At 42.4% G+C, this 18,359-nt stretch overlaps 1 protein-coding gene across 6 annotated transcripts in view; it reads right to left on the bottom strand.

Annotated features, from left to right (window-relative positions):
• Window positions 1-1,478: 1,478 nt before the first annotated feature.
• LOC102292681 (RNA-binding motif, single-stranded-interacting protein 3) overlaps window positions 1,479-18,359 on the bottom strand; it is a 284,741-nt gene continuing 267,860 nt past the window's right edge. For 4 of the 6 annotated variants that reach the window (XM_042222666.1, XM_042222668.1, XM_042222670.1 and 1 more), the window contains 4 exons: window positions 12,912-13,022; window positions 5,356-5,445; window positions 3,537-3,661; window positions 1,479-3,108 (listed from right to left, as the gene is read on the bottom strand). In XM_042222666.1, the coding sequence (XP_042078600.1) occupies window positions 3,000-3,108; window positions 3,537-3,661; window positions 5,356-5,445; window positions 12,912-13,022 (435 nt within the window). In that variant the 3' untranslated portion in view covers window positions 1,479-2,999. Of the gene's footprint in view, window positions 3,109-3,500; window positions 3,662-5,355; window positions 5,446-12,911; window positions 13,023-18,359 lie in introns of all 6 variants that reach the window. The other 2 variants (XM_042222667.1, XM_005927656.3) reach the window with 2 other exon arrangements.

Genomic DNA, 18,359 nt, shown 5'->3' with positions numbered 1-18,359 from the left:
GAAGAGGACGAGATGAGACACACACAAGAGAAATTAAAAGACGGAAAGAGGACTTTTGATAAAACTGCCACGCAATTCAACACTGTCTGGTGTGTGTGTCTGAGACGGCGTATGAGCGTTATCGATATGCGTGCGCGTGAGCGTGCGCGACAGCTCGGACAACTGTGAAAAGTGTTCTTAAACCCGGTTAAGAAGGATAGCAAGGACTGGTCCGGCCATTAAGGTAAAAAACAAAACCAAAAAAAAAAAAAAAAAAAAAAAAAAAAAAAAAAAAAAGCAGAAAAAAACCCGACAACAACAGCAACAACAACATCAACATCAACATTAACATCATCATCAACAACAACATCAACAACAACAAAATCAAACTGAAAAATGAAAAGGAAAACAAAACAAAAGGAAACAATAAAAGAAAAACTAAACTCTGGTTCAGAGTGTCTCTTCATCTTTGGTATAAAAATGGCCATCCATGGGCTGCATTTGATCCACAACTAGGAAAGACTACAGAAATTGTCAACAATTTCTTTCTATTGCTTTTGCACTGATTGGTTTAAACCATAAGCTCCTACTGAATCTAACGTTGTTGTTTTTTTTGTTTTACTGCCAGAATTTTCTCTGTAGTTTTTTGTTTTCCTCCTGCTCATTTTATTTATTTTTTTTCCTCCTTTTTTGTGAGTTTTTTTTTTTTGCAGTGTGACAAGCAAAGCGGGCTAAAAACATCTTTAAAGCTCATAAAAAAGGTAAAATGTGGCAGATAAAAAGCACTAATGTCATCGACAGCAACGTTGCCATGTAAAATAATAATGACGATAAAAAACAAGTTCAGCATTTGCAGCAGACTGCATCCTGCAGGACTGCAGCATGTTTTCTTATGTTTACTTTTTCTTTTTTTTCCTCACTGTGAAAAATCTCTTCAAAGCTTCGCCCCCACCCGCCCGACCACCCGCCCACCCAGAGTCTCCCACCCCCACGACAGACATTTGTTTACTTCTGACACTTAGTTACCTCTGACATAATAATTATCAAAGTTTTCTTCTAATGAAGAAAAGAAAAAAAAGCTCTTCTCTATTAAATCTGTACAGCTTATGTGATAGATTCTTTTTTTTTTCCTCTTTAGAACAATTCATCTACTGTCTTGTACCCTCCAAGTGGTCCAAGAGACTGTTTTTGTTAGCTTTTTTTTTTTTTTTCCTCCCAACATGACGTCAGACTTAATCTCTGTAAAAAGTTTCTGGCGCCCTTCAAATTAAGGCCATGAAGATTCAAGAAAGAAAGGAGAAAAAAAACATCTTGTTTTTCGAATATATCTAGAAAACTAAGATTTAACACTAGAACATAAAAAGACAGAAAAGAAACTGTAGCTTAATATCTGAGGAAGACAATCTCTGTGTGTATCTCAAACTTGACTCCCCTTTTCTAATTACAAAATAAACTTCATCACCTACCTGCGCATTCAACCTTTTTTTTTTTTTTTCGAATTTTCGAATTTTATTCTTTTTTTGTAGTTTTTCTTTGTTTTGTTTCAATTCGTTGAGAATTTTCTTTGAGAAACTTTTCAAGCTTCAGCCCAGCCCCTTCAGGCAGGTTCCCAGACTAAACAAATTCACTTCTTTGCACTTGTGCCCAGCAATTTTCCCCATCCCCTTCCTCTGCAATCTTTGCCTCCTTCTTGATATTTTTTTCCTTGTAGGCCAGGTAGGAAATGAAAAAAGTGTCTCTTTTTTTTTGGTGCCTGGGCAATCTGGAAGCAATCTCTTTTCTTCTCTCTTTCTCCTCACATTCACAGTGCAGCCACCTTCTGTCTCAAGGCAACGCTGTCACAGGAACATTCGCCTAGGCCGTTGCTATCTGATGAAAGAGGAGAAAACAGAAATACAGAGAGAAAGAGAGAGCGTGAGTGCGTCTGCAATCAAAGCACAATTTTACAAACGCAGCGAAGCAATAGAGCCGACGGCTGACAGCTCAGTCAGAATGCTGGAGCAAAATGATACGCGTTAAAGAGTTATGATCGGGTCAGAAAGCAAAAAAGTGACAACGGCAGCCAGGAATAATCTGAATCATTATGTAATGCTACTACATTTCATAGTACTTTGCTTTTTTGATTTCTTTTTAAGGTCTCTATTAAGCCTCTGCTTCACAAAAACCTTCGTCAAACAGAAAAACCTCACAAACTTCACTGCTTTTGTTATCACAAACACCCGAGGGAGACTATCTACTAAAAACAAATTGTAAAAAACAAAACTGAGAAATTGTAGTGGATTATAAAATCCAAAATGATCGTTTACTTCCAGCCTATCTAGAGAAGACAACAAAAACTAAAAAACAAAACAAAAAAAACCAAAACAAAACCCTGGAGCAATCAGTTGCTTAATATTGTTTTAAGTCAATAAAGTTAATATTTAAATGGTGTGAGGAATAAAACATTGTAGTTTTTATGTTATGTGTTCTGTTTGATTATGATATACACTTATTAAGTCAAGACAAATAGTGTCAGTTAATAAAACCCAAGTACCGTAGTATCCATTACTCCGTTAGGCAGTCTGAATTGACATAAGGCAGTCGGTGTTATTTAACTAGCATTATTATTCATTGCTTTATCTTGGACAAAAAACTTTAGACACTTTATATTTTAAAATTAGCAGGGCCTCACTTTGCACATTACCAGCTGATAGTCACTAACACAGCTTTGTGCTACAGCATTAAGTTAAATATAATCGTAATAGCAGAAATGTAAACAAATATAAATCCGCTGAATAAGACAGATCATTAATCTTCATCATTTTCCTCTCCTTCCCAAACATGTCCGGATGCTACAATATTAAAGGCCAAGCATATCCTCATATCCCCATATCCTTGAGCATTTGGGTTTATGTGCTGGATCAATACACACTCACTGGCCACTTTGTTAGGTACACCTGTTCATCTGCTTGTTAATGGAAATATCAGCCAATCGCATGGCAGCAGTTCATTGCATTTAGGCACTGAATTGCCTAAAGGGCTTACGAGAATGATCCAAAGTGGAGAAAATATCCAGTGAGCAGCAGTTCTCTGGGTGAAAACGCCTTGTTGATGCCAGAGGTCAGAGTTGAACAGCCAGACTGCATGGAGCTGATAGGAAGGCAACAGCAACTCAAATAAATGATTGTTACAACCAAGGTATGCAAGAGGAGCGTCTGTTACACCTGTTAACTAACAACAGGAAACTGAGGCGACTGTTTGCACAGGCTGGCCAAAATCAGACAAGAGAAGATTGGAAAAATGTTTCCTGGTACAACAACAAGAAATAAGGAATCCATCATGTCTGTATCAGTGGCTCAGGCTACTGGTGGTGGTGTAATGGTGTGGGGGATCCTTATTGTTTGGAACTAATGAAGTGGCTGGTATATATATATATATATACATATACATAGTCATATATATTGCCATTTCAAAAGCTTGAATTTTAAAAATAAGATTATATATTAAGAAAAAAATTAATGAAGAGAGATTTTGATGCATACAAAAGGTTAGCAGAAACTGTCTCCTGCTGGACGTACTTGGACTGGTATGAGTAAGCAGGAACATGGTCAGTAGCACTGTCCACCTGGATCTGTTGCTGCTGGCCAGCCACGTCCTGTGATGAAGGAGCCACTGTCTGGGGTGAAGCGTCTGTCACCACTCCCTGGACACACACACAGACACAGGTGGAAACATGTAAGCTTGGAAGAAGACAAGTATGCGGCTGTATCTAGTAAACTTCTCCTTCTGTCTACTCTGTGTTTACATTTGTGGTGTCGCATGCCTGTCTGTCTTGGAAAAGGGACAATTCTTCTGTTGCTTTTCTGCTGCTTATGCGGTTTGTCTTATTTGTTTTCTGTAAAAGGATTTTTTGGTGCAGTTTCATCACAGAAATCAAGAGTCTAAGGATAGAGAATATCTTTCCCGCAGACGTAATACAGACAATTTGATTTGACTTGACATAAAAGTATACCAAAGAGCATTTTTTTGTTTATTCACTTCTCAAACTGACAGACCCTATGGCAGCTCCATCCACTCTAAACACATAACTTCATTTAAAGCAAAGAGTTCTTCCATCCGAAGAAGCCAATATACGTTGAGAAGAATTACACACGCTGTAGAAGTGCGGCCGACGTTTGCTTCGTGCACTACAACAAAAAAAATAAAAGGAGCATTTTTATTCTAAGAGCAATACCGAGGAGGCTAAACAATAAAAAAGATGCACAGTCTGTGCGTGAGATCATGCCATTAATGAAACATACTTTATATTTTTTGCCGAATTTTAAGTCTAAGGTAGAAACTTTTTTAAGGATGGCTACGTACAATGAATTCATCACAACAGCCGCTTAGCCTTTTTACGTGTCGAGCAATACAGATAGCCACCATCACCGAGTCATCTCAATCACCTTTAACAAGCTCTCAAGGATACTGCGTCCTGTCCATACATCAGCCCTCCAGACACTGGCTGATACAGTGATATACACCCCGCTGCTGACGCTGGCACTGAGAGGACAATTGTGAGGATGAAATAGGCAAGAGGTGCCGTGGGCTACGCTACAACTACATCTCTTTCCTCCGCCTCGCTCCTTCATGACGAAGACTGCAACTTTCTGACGGGGTGGGATGTGGGAGGGGGGGGGGGGGGGGGGGGGGCAGGAAGCGACTAATGGCTCTGTCAGTGAAAACTGTCATTGTCCGTTGCCGGTGGGCTAGCCAGAGCTCCGTGGCTGACGGATGTGTGCATGTTCCAGCTACCTACCAGCTTAAACCGGCTGTAGGGGAAGAGGTGGGGTGGAGAGAGAGAGACAGCACCGCCGGCACTGTGTCTCACTTCAGCTCCTGTCATCTGATACACGACTGATAGTCCATCTGAGTACGACCGCACTGTCAGCCGCCAGACAGCTGGCCCGCTCTCCTTGCTGGCCTGCCTGCCTGCCTACCCACCCGCTCTCCACGTTCATCATTTCTCAGCCTGGACTGCCCGAACCTGCCAGGAGCTCAGACAGCCGCCGAGGAAGTGAGAAAGTCTACACTGCACTTCAAATGTCTTTCCCAAATACTATAAAACTTCTGACTCATCTTGCTTTGCTTGCAGTTTTTGATCCTTGTTATGTGCTGCTGGTACGAAGCCATTTGTTTAGAGAGAATAAAAGCAATTTGCGCCATGCTTCAAATGTAATTTGTCAATTTAATGACTGTTTAAGTCTACTGATGTGGCGTGCAGGCTTAGAAATGGCGAAGGGAGTGCTTGTGGGTGGAAGTGAGTAGGCTGTTAGTACTAATGATGTCCTCCTATGCGTAAACGTCGACAGATTTTTAATACTTGACGAGTAGCGTGCGCATGCATGTGGGTCTTACTTCGACAGGGACAGCGGTTGGAGGCACAGGAGTGTACTGGGGAATGTAGGTCCCTTGCATAGGCGCCGCGGCGGCTGCAGCAGTCATGTACTGAAACAGAAACAAAAGACACACACGCATCAAAATCCTGTCATGTGGTAATTCTTACAACACACATCGGAACCACAAATTCCATTATAACATTAATCAATACATGCTTTTCACATAAAAAAGCCCTATGTCTATCATAATTCCCTGGAAGACTCATTCAGTGTAATTACTCCCATAACTATTAGGGTGGCAGATTGCTGTGCCCTCAGCATCCTTTGGGGGGCGCTAAAAGAATATGTGTATATATTGAGCAGAGCAGAGCAGATCAGAAGACTACATAAGGAGAAGGAGAAAGAGGAGAAAGAAGAGATGCCCTGCTGTCCCACCAAGACTTCAGAGGCAAGCAAATGCACTGGGCCACAGCTGAGAAGATAAAAAAACGACAGGGATGAGGAGAGAGAGGGAGAGGAAAGAAAAAGCAGGTGGTCTGCTGCCCGTGGCCTATATTCTTTTAGTTATGCATGCCCTGGCTTTTAACAGGGTGCTAGCTTGCTCCAAGATGGCCATTTTACAGGCGTGACACAGGTTTCGTTACATGACAGCCAGGGGGGGCTTTCACATGCAATATGAATGAAGACACGGCACTTTGTGCAAAGCCTTTTCTGTAACTTGCTGTGAATGCTTTGTGTGGCGGTGGTAATGGTGAACACACACACACACACATCAGTGTGAGCCTGATTTACTAGTGTGCGTGCTTGTTTTTAATTAGCACATGCCTGTGCATAAAAGATGACTTATCACTATTTGTCCGTCCAACTGTGAATGTGTAAGTTCTCCTGTGTACAGCTGTGTGTGGGATACATACGTGTGTGTGTGTGTGTGTGTGTGTGTCTGTGTTTGAGAAAGACAGACAAAGACAAAGAGGCTTGGAATGATAATGCTGCAGTACAGCGCCAACGGATGTGATCCCAGATAAAAGCCACCAGGGCTGCCTCTCCCCCTGGCCTCATCTTCCTGCTGCTTTTCCGGACCAAGCGAAAAGGGAAGTACAATCCCTTTCTTTCTATTTTATTTTTCCCTTTGCCTCTTAGTCCCACCTGCAAGTGCTAAAAAGCGTGGCGGCAGAATGCAGTACGAGTCAGTAATGGAGGGGCTGCGCCGGGCTGCGAAGCCTTTCTTGGCCGCGGGCCCGGCGGTGCTGGTGAAGTGTCATTACCGGCAGCGTTGCTAATGGATCGGGTACGGCTCCACCGCTCACCGCTAATGAGAGCAGCTAAAGGCCATGGACATGGGTGATTAACTCCCCCACCGTTGCTACGCGCGGCCAGGAGGATGCCCTGGGATGGATGTTAGTGTGGCGTTCGTAGGCGAGCGTGGCTGTGTGGGTCCGGGCAGGGGAATTTAAGGTTATCACACCTTCAGAGCTGTCACACTCAGGATGGGGTGAGGTGGCATATCCAGACTTCCTGACACATTACCACATTACCTCTCCGTGTCGTCCCTTCTTTCCTCTCACCTTCCTGTCACTCTCTCTCTTTCTTGCTCGCTCTCTTTCAACCTGCTAGCGTCTAAAAAGGCCTATCAGATTGTTGAAGTGACCTTCTCCCTGGTGGATCAAAACCATGCATACCAATTTTCCTCGGGACTTTAGGTCTTCGCCTCTCCACCCTATTAACTTATTCAGCCAACTCACCTGTGAGGGCTGCATGAAAGCAAATGAAGGAAAGTAGGAGATAATTAGCAATATCAAAATCTCCCTGTCATAGGGAGAATGTCCATTTGAAAGGTTATATTTCTCTGCAGGACTGCAAAAGGAATTTAAATTAGATTTAACAAGAAAATTTAATAAGATAAGATTTTTTTCTTTTACCATAACCATTAGTTAACCTATTTAATGTGGCAGGTTGAGCAAGGCATATTTCTCCAGTCGCTGCTGCGGCAAGTCAGGGGGATGTCAAGCGCGGCTACAGATAATCGAGTTGCTATAGTGATAAAGATGATTTTTGTCCAATTTCAACACTTTTAATACTTTGCTGTCCATAGTCAGGGGACAGGTTTGGGTAATATAAAGCATCCCTAATTGGCCATAAATGGTGTTTCACTCTCCAAGTCACACATATACGTCAATACACATGCACACACACACAGCAGCGCCAGAAGCAGATGGCGTGTGCGTATGTTTGATGAACAGGAGGCCTGAATAGCTCCTTAACGAGAATGGTGTGAGTAGACTCCTTAAGTCTCTTCTCTACCATCAATCTCCATGACATACACCTATAACTATGGTATAAATTCAGACCGCAATGCAGCAACACCAGGATGAAAATCCATAGCATAGACACAGCCGCGCTGGTTCAGCGGTGGTTTGGGCCTCTGCACCACAATGATGTGTAAAGACACTTTAAGTTTGGTGGGTACGAGGATTTCTCAGCTTTGGTGGAATGTGGCACAGCACATTAGCATTTCCAAATGTTCACATAAATCTTCTGCCTCTTGGCCTGCCACTCAAGCTCCGCATCTATCCATCCTCTGTGCGTTGACGCTCTCTTTTTCAGTTGTATCGTCTGCAAGGTGAGGGATAATAGCGGGTCAAGGCTAGAACATCCAGCTACTGCGGCGTGGGGGAAGGGCTCTGATGATTAGTGATCTAAAAATCGCAGTGAAGTTCTATTGGAAATGCACATCAATAGTTGTGAATTACAGTGCTGTCCCACTTCACTGTGACAAGCTCTTCATATCCTCATCCCAAGGGTTTGTTAAGACTGCCTGCAGAGATTAATGCCAGTAAAATCAGTCACTTTTATGGTAGAAAGCTTTGATACTTTTATTTACGACTCACTCTCCCTCACCAGGATATTGTTTGAACTTTTTGACCACTGGTGCTATCAGTGTTTCCCACAGAATTACACTGCTTTGTAAGGAGACAGGGGCATATACTCGTACATATATGCGCGCGAGTATGAAAGAAGAAGCTGTTGCCGTGGGTTCCGGTTGGAGTGGCCCTTCAGTTCACAGCAGGTATGAAGACTACCGTCGCCAGCTGCAGTTCAAAATGTGGAGCTGGAGTCTGTCCGACTGCAGATTCTTGCAGCTGATTGACATTGAGGACCACTCAACCTGCTTGCTTCCTATGAGCCAGACTTTCTTGTTATTTAAAGTGGTTTTGAGAAACAGGCTTTCTGAAGGTCTTTCAAAGTTATTCTTTGAACATTGGCTGCTTTTTCTCTCATTTTCAGTCCAGTCCTTTTTTCTTCAGAGAAGCATTTTCTTTATTTCTTAAGCCACTTGGCACTAACCTTTTAATCATTCAAGCATAAAAAGGCTTGAATGACTTGTGAACCAGTGTTGTGTCTGCACATAGACAACTTTGCAAGAGAACCAGTTTGCTCCAATTTATTTAGTTGAATTTTTGAAAAATGTCCAATTAACATAGTTTGACAGCATAAAGTTGTATTTTTTCACCAAAAAGGTGATTCACAAAGAGCTATTGACGTAACATTTGGCATATCTCGGCATTCTGTGTAGTGTTTCCTTAAAAACGTGAGGAAACTAGACAGGGAGGACAAAATAAATGGTAGGCCTACAAACTATCTATAGCAGATGAACAGTATCTGAAGGCCAGGACACAGAGAGATGCATCTGGCCTTTCACTTGTCTGGAAAACAGGGAGAAAAGGCCAAGCTATGAACTGAACTGGACTGAAAATCAGTGAGTACAGGAAATATTTGGTTCAAATCGCTACCAATATGGTGGAGGTCAGGAGAGAAGTGCAACAGGTGAATCTTGTCAAAATTGATGGAATTATAAACACAGGAAAGTGCCATTAGATATTGATCCACCATGCAGTGCCATTTGGAAAGAGTCTGATTGGCAGTGGCTTCATTTTTCATCATGACAATGATCAAGAAGGCTGGAAAACTATTCCTGAAGACTATTTAAAGGAATTAAAAGAAGGCTTGTCTAAGAGAGTTCAGACTGTGTTGAAGAATAAAGGTGATCATACCAAATACTGACTTCTTAAAATTGCACAAGCCCTGGTTTTGCCTCATATGACGTATTACTTTATATATTTCCATGTTTCATCAAATCGCAGCACCTATTTCCTGTTTTCGTAGCAAAATATAAAAGAAATGAGGGGAGGTCACTGATTCCCGATCCAGCCTTTAGATTCAGGATCAGACCAACATCACAGCTCCAAATATTTCAAAAGAATGTAAACCTGGACTAAGACAAAATAAAGATAGTTCAAGAGTGTTGCATTAAAAATAATCATCCCAGTCTTGCAAAGACCAAAGAGCTCGGTGGTAGGGGGAATCAGCAGGGTGTCAACATGTGTTACAGTCCGAAGTTGAAGAGGAAGAAGAAAGTGCATGCTCGTCAACTTTACCCATGCAGGGAAAGCTTACGAGCATGCACACGCACAGATGTATGTAGAAAAAGCAAAAACACGAGGGAAGCTGTCCAGATAATAAAGGAAAACACTTCATACAAATCTGTCTTCCTGTGACACAGATGCTGTCAATCACCGCTGTCACCATGACAACAGAGTTCTTCATGCCATGACAGAAAGAGGATGGAGAACACTGAGGGAAGGTCACCTCCTGTCATGTCAAACAATATGTCGTTCGCACAAACGTAGATGCTGACAGCCATGCAATCACACACAGACACAAATATCAAAAGGACGAACAGAGCGCACGCACATGTGCACATGCACGTGCACAGCGACTAACAGGGACACGAGGCATGACAGATAGACTCCTGTTAAGTGGTGAGACCTCGAAGACGGTAAATAAATCAGCAACAGAGCAATATGCACCAAACAAGGTAAAATAAATCAGCGTGAAGCATGGATGGCATGTTTATGTGTGCCATCCATAAACAGTGCGCCTGAGGTTCTTTAGCATTCTGTAATCAAGTCGTTCAAGTCAGACAGACACCAAGCTGAACTGGATGAGTTCAAAACAGAACATTTTCTGGTGAAGCAGCTAAATTCCAAAGCAGTGACCATTAGTAGGCAACGATCCATCCTCATTCGTTATGAGGCGAGGTTTTTCCTTGCCGCTCCTTTTTAAAGCCTCACCCTGCAAGCTGATCTGCGCTGCAAAATAACACGGCATTCTCGGAAAGCTACGGTCACCACACCAGTGTGACAGCTTGGGCGGACTGAGAACATTTGGTTCTTTTCTTGGAGAGAAAAAGGAAGCCACAGCCATACACAAACAGCCGCAGCGAGGCCTGGAACAGCCAAGAGTATTCTGAGGTGTGGCTCTACTTCAGCAGCCAGAAGCATGATAAGTTGTTGACTCTGGAGACGGTGCTTACTGCAGGTGCTCTTCTGCGGTGAAGGCTAAGTCACGTGACCAGTAGGGGCATTCAAAATAACCTCACCGCTTCTGTGTGTACACTTGAGGAATGTGCTCAAAGAGTATGTGGTGTCAAGTCCAGTTAAATACATGAATAGTTACAGATCCTTGTTCCTAACCCCTTCTTTTTAACAGGCTTTCCCAATCATGAAAGGGATTTTGCATCTGGCGTAGGAAACGCGTCTCAATTCCCCAAGATGATCAAGTGTGGCATGGCATGCGTGTTAGTTCAGCCGTAGAGAGGTTAGGCTACACAGCACATTGCCTCAGGAAAGCTAAGTACGCATAAAGGGGAGAGGTAGAAAGGGTAAACCCGAAATGAAAAAAGCAGACAGAGAGCTTTAACCCACTTTCTCCTATAATACAACCCATCAAACATCAGAAGCCATCATCATAGATTAGCCTGTCTCTAATCCTGGCTGTTAGCACAGCTGGGGCAGATTAGGGAGGGGGCATTCCTGACAGAGCCAACATGGCGTCACAGTCGCTGACAGCTCACCTGGAAACACATGGATAACTGTACAATGCAGCACTGTTTCAATCATACACACCCAAACACACACACAGAGATCAAACGTAGTTCTGGAGCAAAGCTGTCTGCCTGCCCGCCTGCCTGCGGGCAGCAGGGTTAGGGCAGGAAGTCAGGCTTCAGAACCGTGTGACACCTCTAAGTCGACTTGATCCTGAAACAGGTGGGGAGTTCATGGTTTAGGGGCCAGCAACTGTAAGTGAGTGTGTGGAAAACTGATGGAGCGATAGATTTTCTGTGCGATTTAGAGAGCGAGGAGAGACAGAAAAGTGTGAGAAAGAAACAGAAATTAGGGGGTGAAAGTGAAAAAGGTGGAGAAGCGAGAGGCCTGTCACACTGTTGAGCTTCACAGGAAGTCTGTTTAATGTGGAAGATCAGGAAGGAAATACGCTCTCTCAATATGTGGCTGTGAACGCATGCTGTGTAAAACAAATGATATGGCAGCTCCGTGGCTGAGCACATGTGGCGACAGCCTAAGAAGGTTTGGCTTCTTTGAAAGGAAATGTAAAACCCATCTCTTACTCAGTGTTTCTAAACTAAACGAACAATGTTCTCTGAGATAAAAAGCCTCCAACTCGGTCATACCGACCTATAGCACCCCTCACAACAACTTGAACATTTCTTTTTCATCTCTCAAGACTAGACGCAGATTTTTTTAGATATTTTCCAACTGTATACTGGAATAGAGGAAACAAATAACAGAAAACAACCGACCACGTATATTTAAAGTGCACCCTTCTATGAATAGATTTGATTTCGTTTTGGAGCAGACTACATGTCATCTACCCTGCAGATACCCCGGGATACTCCACTAGAAACCGGAATGTATTGCTGGGGAAAGAAAGACACCTGGATTACACTGCTTACCCACCGTGACCGGACATCGGATAAGCAGAGGAAAATTTGCTTGTGCTTGCTGTTACTGTCGAGTGTAGGTATTTCTTAGAGTTAAGTGACTTCCAGTAAACATGTAAAATATGCACTGAGGACGACACTCTGGCAAGCTATGAATGGAGCTTTCTAACACTGTAAAAAGATGAAAACAAGTTTTAACCCAAATCATGATCTCTTGTTTATTCTGTCTGAAAAGACCTGAAAATCAAACCAGACTCAGAGACTTGGAAATCCTTTTGCCAGAGCTACAGATCACAGCTCGAAATTATTAAAATGAATGTTGAAATGTTATTATGTATTGTTGTTATGGTGCCTGGTAGCACAGCTTATGTAATACAGAGTACAAATTGTAAATCAGGCCATTAGAATTTAGATGGTTGCTGGTTGTACTTTAAGGACTTGTGTGCACTGTTTTTTATGTTTTACATACATCTCTGTGTAAGTCGCCATAGTGTAGTCACAAGGGTTTTGTTATTGAAGAATAGCTGCTGCATAGCTGTACCTAGTGCAAAGCTAAACTAAATTCAACTGAACTTCATCATCCAGGAACTTTTTCAAAAATTTAATGCAAAACTAACTGAAACACTCAAAGCAACAGGTTGTTGCTAGTACAGCTAACATGTTGGAGCACAAAATGTCCTTGTAGCCAGATTCTGTCATGATGATCACGGCAACTATGTGTGCTTGTGTGGGGTTATCTGTGTGTGGTTCGCTGTGACACAGCGAATCCTACTCACACTTCCTGTAGTGCCCAGGGACAGATGGTTCATCTGCTGAGTGAGAGGGCCCATCATATTGGCAGGCTGCATGGACATAGTGTGGTCCATGGCTGGCGTGATCACTGCACCCTGAGGGAAGCAGGTAAAAACAAACAAACAAATAAAAACAAAAAAAGGACAAGGTGAGAAGAATTAAGGAACAGAAGAAATGATGGAGCATTTTGGTTTAGTGAATTTTTCTCACTGATTAACTATGCGGGCTTACATAAGCCTTAAGCGAACTTCCACAAGTAGTTGCTAGTCCTCATACTGTCTAAATATAAATTATATAGTCCTTTAGACTAGGCGAAACAAAGTGAGATGAAGTACAACATAAGAGAATGTCAGCATGAGGACAGAAAGAAGAAAACTTGGGTTAGCGATTGAATCATCAAAAGCATGAAATGAATAGAAACAGAGGACGACAGGAGGGTTTTTGGGCACAAAAAGATGGACGGTGTCAATAATCAGCAACAGAACACAGGGACCAATACACACCACTGTCTTTAGTCTATCAAAGCCATCACTATCTGCTGCCGATGTATCAGCAGTATGATTTTTTTTTTCTCCGTCCCTCGCTCTCACTTGCTCGCTCTTGAGCCTGTCCTCCCAGTATAATGCACAGCATGTTTTTCCCTAACGGGCGGATGAGAACACTAGAAGCTTCTTTTTCACGGTGCAGTGAAACATGAGGGAAAGCGATGAAACCATTGTTGCTCTTTCATCCCTTGTCATGATAGCTCCATTTCCTCAGCACTGAAGCCTTCGAAGGAATGCATTCAAAACCAGCCCTTTTTCTTCTGCTCGGCTCTCTTCTCTTGTTGTGCGCTCGTAACACTGTAACGGTGCCTATGTGTGTTTGTGGGTAAGCCTGCAACACACTGTGTGTAACGAGTGTGAAGGAGGACAGTACTGTCTAACTTCAAAGTGTGTGTGTGAGGGTGCAATTTAAGTAGTGTATGCTTGGGAGTGTGTGTGCATGTGTGTACCCCACTGGCGACTCTGTGTGGGCCTTTTGGAGAACAAACTGTGCAGACACAGCCTGTCAGAATTGCTCTGCTTGTCTACTCCCTGCATTCCCAACACAGGCAGCTAAACCGCTCTTCCTTCCTCCCTCTCCTCTTCCATCTCTGCTACCTCTAGCTCAATATAGAAGCTTCACATGAAACTTTGTGGAGGTACACAAACAAGAAAGAAACTGGATAACGAGTGGACACAAAAAGTAGGATTAGTTGTCACCTCTTCATGTCCTGGACTAGTGTTGTTGAAAACTGTAAGGCTAAATGAATAGCCGTGAGGTCAATTAGAGACATAAAGGAGAACGCCTTATAGGAAAGAACCACGAAACACATGAATGTATCAAGTTCTGAAACCTTGAAAATGTTTTTTTTGGATACAAATATTAAGGCAGGTGACTCAACAATGACAGTAATTACCAGTCACTAAATAAATGTAATGTTTGATAACAAATAAAGGCGAGGAGGAGTGAAGAAGGTAATCAAATACAATCTTGTGAAAAAGAAGGTTTTCACAGGACTCACTGCATGGTGAGTCCTGGGGTGTACTTAGTTGCTTTCAACTAAGTACACCCCAGGATTCAATAGCTTGTTTAACCGTCTTTAGGAGCAATAAGTCGAAGTAATTGTTTTCTGTCTGACTTTATCAGTCACTCACATTGTTGGGGAGGAATTTTAGCCGCTCTTCTTTGCATCATTGCTTCAGTTCATTGAGGTTTTCAGGCTTTTGTTTATACACAGTTCACTTAAGGGCTTGCCGCAGCATTTTGATCAAGTAGAGGTCTGGGCCATTGTGGCACCTTGATTTTTTTTATTTTTCAGACATTCTGTTGCAGTTTTTCTGCTTTGTTTGGGGTCATTGTCCTATTTCATGACCCAGTTAGAGCAAAGCTGTCCAACAGGTGGCCTCACATTTGTCCACAGTATTCTAGAGTCACGTGGTCGACTCAGTGACAATAAGGTGGCGCAGGTCCTCTGGCTGATAAACAAGCCCGAATCATCAACCCTCTACCACTGTGCTTGTCTTTTGGAATGAGGTGTTTGTGCTGGCAGGCTGTTTGGTTTTTGCTCAACATGATGCTGCAGATTAAGGCCCAAATGTCTCCACATTGGTGTAATCTGTCCAGAGAACACTGATCCAGAAGTTGTGGGGTTTTTTTTCAAATGCAACTTTGCAAACCTAAGCTGTGCTGCCATGTTTGTTTTAGAGAGAAAAGGCTTTCTCCTGGAAACCCTTCCAAATAGGCCAAACTTGTTTAGTGTTTTTCCTAATTGTACTCTCATAAACTTTAAGATTTAACATGCTAATGGAGGCTTGTAGCTCTGAGAAGTAGCTCTTGGCATTCTGCAGTTTCTCTGAGCATTGCGCGTCGAATTCGCTGAGATGTCCACTTCTGGGGATATTGCAACATTATGTTAACACACGCCTGAATGTTCCCGATCAGCAAACAACAAACTGCTTTTATAGAGGTGTTTAGACTCGCTGATGATCAATTAATCAAGTGCATTCGATCACCAACCTCCAGCTGCTACTTTCCCACTTACTGGAAGCAGTAAGGATGTGCTTTCCTTTTCACATGACAGTAAGGTTGACATATCCCGCCCGAACTTAAACTAAGATTAAATTCCCTCGTGGATATGCAGACGGGAGTCTTTGCACACCACGGGCAAGTAGTTGTACCTATTACACCCACATTCTAAGCTGCTGGGAGTGCACTTCAAGGACACATACATAGTTGGTGCCCTAGTAATAAAGTATTTATTTTTGGACAAGTAATGTGTTGACACCAAATTTGAGGACATGTAGATATCTACACTGAGCTTGGCATACTCGCTCTGTTGACGAAACATCAGTCAGACCCAACAGACACTTTGGAAGCTTGTGGAAACATAGCACTGCCATTAGAAGAAGAAAAAGAATACACCTTAAAGTTCAAACTTAATACTAATCTCAGTGGAAATAATGGTTTCTGATAGATTTTGTTTTTTATTGTGAACTTGATTGTGAAGTTTGTTGATGAAGGTATGTTTAAATAAAAAAGACGAGAATATAAGCTCTATATATTTTTGACCACACCTAAAACAACAACAACAAATGATATTTACAAAAGTACAAGTATCTCGTAGTGTAACACTTATATATTATCAGATTCTTACTGATGTATCAACATGTATGAAGGCAGTATTATCTGACAAATGTAACCACTTTACATGCTGCTGAGTACTTTACTGTATAATTATACTTAGTATCCTAAAAATTGACCCTATATTTTGTATATAAGCTGAACTGACAAATTATAGCAGCAATATTAATGCAGTCAAAAGCACACAGACTTATAAAGTAGCACCAAATGAAAATACCCAGTACTATTCCGCCACTGGCTGTGACAGATGAATAAATAAAGGGAAAGGGGAAATGAGGAAAGAGAGACAGAAAGACACTGTGAGGACAGGAGAGAGATGATTAAGCAAAGATGGAGGTCACGGGGAAGACGGGAGTGAAGAAAGATAGATGAGGGAAGTGAAGCCAGAGACTTGGAGAGAAAAAGTGGAATTTTGGAAAGAGAGAGAGAGAAGTCAAAGACCGAGAATGAAAAAGAAGACAGATGAGTAAGGCGGAAGAAAAAAAAAAGAGAGGAGAAGCGAGAAGGAAGCAGCAGGGGCTGTGGGCTACCTGTTACCGATTCAGCCTCTGACAATGCCTTTATAATGGGAAAGGGAGAGCAACGGAAAGGCTTAATTCACAGATGTGTCAGGGAGAGTTAAGCCGATTTGTGATTTCGATTTTCTGTGTTTGTGAGACTGAGTGTCTGTGAGAGAGAGGGTTTAAAGTGTGCGCGTGTGTGTCTGTGTGCAAAAGCGTCTGTCTGGTTGTGCGTCTGTCCATTGATGGGCTAGAGAGGAAAGAAAATGAGAAAGAGATTGACACAAAGAGACAATATATGTTTTTGATTTGTCCTCTGTGTGTAAGAGAGAATAAGATAATGCCTGCTGCAGACGTATCTGTTACAAATGTACGAGACGATGTTTACAGAGCTCCGCAATGTATGCACATGTATTCCTGTTTGTGCATGCGTCTGTGTGCGTGCGTGTGGAAAAGCCAGTCCTGCTTAAGGTGGTATTGATTCTGCTTTAGACCGGAGATGAGAGGATATCCACTCATTGCCTGTAAAATACATTGATATACGCTCAACAGCTTGACACAATGTACAGTAAATAAGAAATCTTATAAAAATTCTTACGACCAGCAGTGTTTTCTTTTAATGACTATCGCATTACAAGCACTTGCTTATGAAACACTGGTTGGTATCAGCTGATATTCATTACCTTGACTTTACATCTGCTGATCAGCAACGCCAATTGTAAAAAAGGTGAGGCAACTACATAAATGTCACACAAATAGTGACTGTTTTTACTGCCTGGTCCATTACAGCTGAAGGATCTCCACCACATGCAGCAGGCTATTAAGGTAATTTACATTCAGGTCCAGACCTCCATATACTCAAGATGCAGTCAGCTAAGCAGTATGCTCAGGCTGCTGGTATCAGACTGAAAGCAGTATCTCCTTTTTACTAAACATGTCCTTCTGGGGGACGCCCAGGATTTCATCCAGTTCTGTAAACACTAAAAGTGTGCTTTCTGGGACTGGGATTTCTGTCTTAGGCAGGCACAGAAGGACAACTGCCTTCAAAATGAACATAGTGTAATATTTTAGAGCGAAAAAAGAAAATAAAATGAGAAAACTGTTATGGACTTCCTGTAAAGATAAGCATTACAGTGTCTGATTCTGCTGACATGAAAACTGATCAGTATCAGCCGAAAAAACCTGATCACAGCACCCCCACAGCTAGCTATTTTTGCTAATCTCTCACTGCTGCAGGTTATAATTTCCCACATTATTGCATATCTACCCTGCTGCTTCAAGCCGGTGTTGATACATGTAACTACCTTGGGGCAATACCTTCACTCGGAAAACAGCTTGAGGCTACAAAGAGAGGTTCACATTCTTTTCCTCACCTTGCAGGTCCCTGTGTTTCACTATTTGCAAGAAGATCACTGTGTAGTGTTTTACTGCCAGCCTGGTAAGAAGAGACCATGCTTATATGCTTTGTGTTGGGGGAAGATGTTGATTAAACTCGGGGAATGAGAAGACAGAAGACTGGCACATTAAAAGCCTCAAGAACGCCAATGGGCTGAGGCTGTATTTCTGAGTCTTTGGCTAAAACAAAGCTTCATTTGTCTCGGGCCCATGAAAGATGACCTGCATTTGACTCAGTGCATTCCTCGCTGTATTTGACAGTTGCTTTCTCCATGTGAGGCACTGTGGTTTGGACACTGATGCTCGTTTGTACTAGTTAGCGTGTTTTGTGTCAGTGGAAATGAGACATGCTCACTCCATGCTTCAGGGTCT

This window comes from Haplochromis burtoni, unplaced genomic scaffold, assembly GCF_018398535.1.
Source record: "Haplochromis burtoni strain Fernald_Lab_line unplaced genomic scaffold, NCSU_Asbu1 Contig_90, whole genome shotgun sequence".
NCBI lineage: Eukaryota > Metazoa > Chordata > Actinopteri > Cichliformes > Cichlidae > Haplochromis > Haplochromis burtoni.
This window is presented reverse-complemented; position numbering and strand designations above follow the sequence as displayed.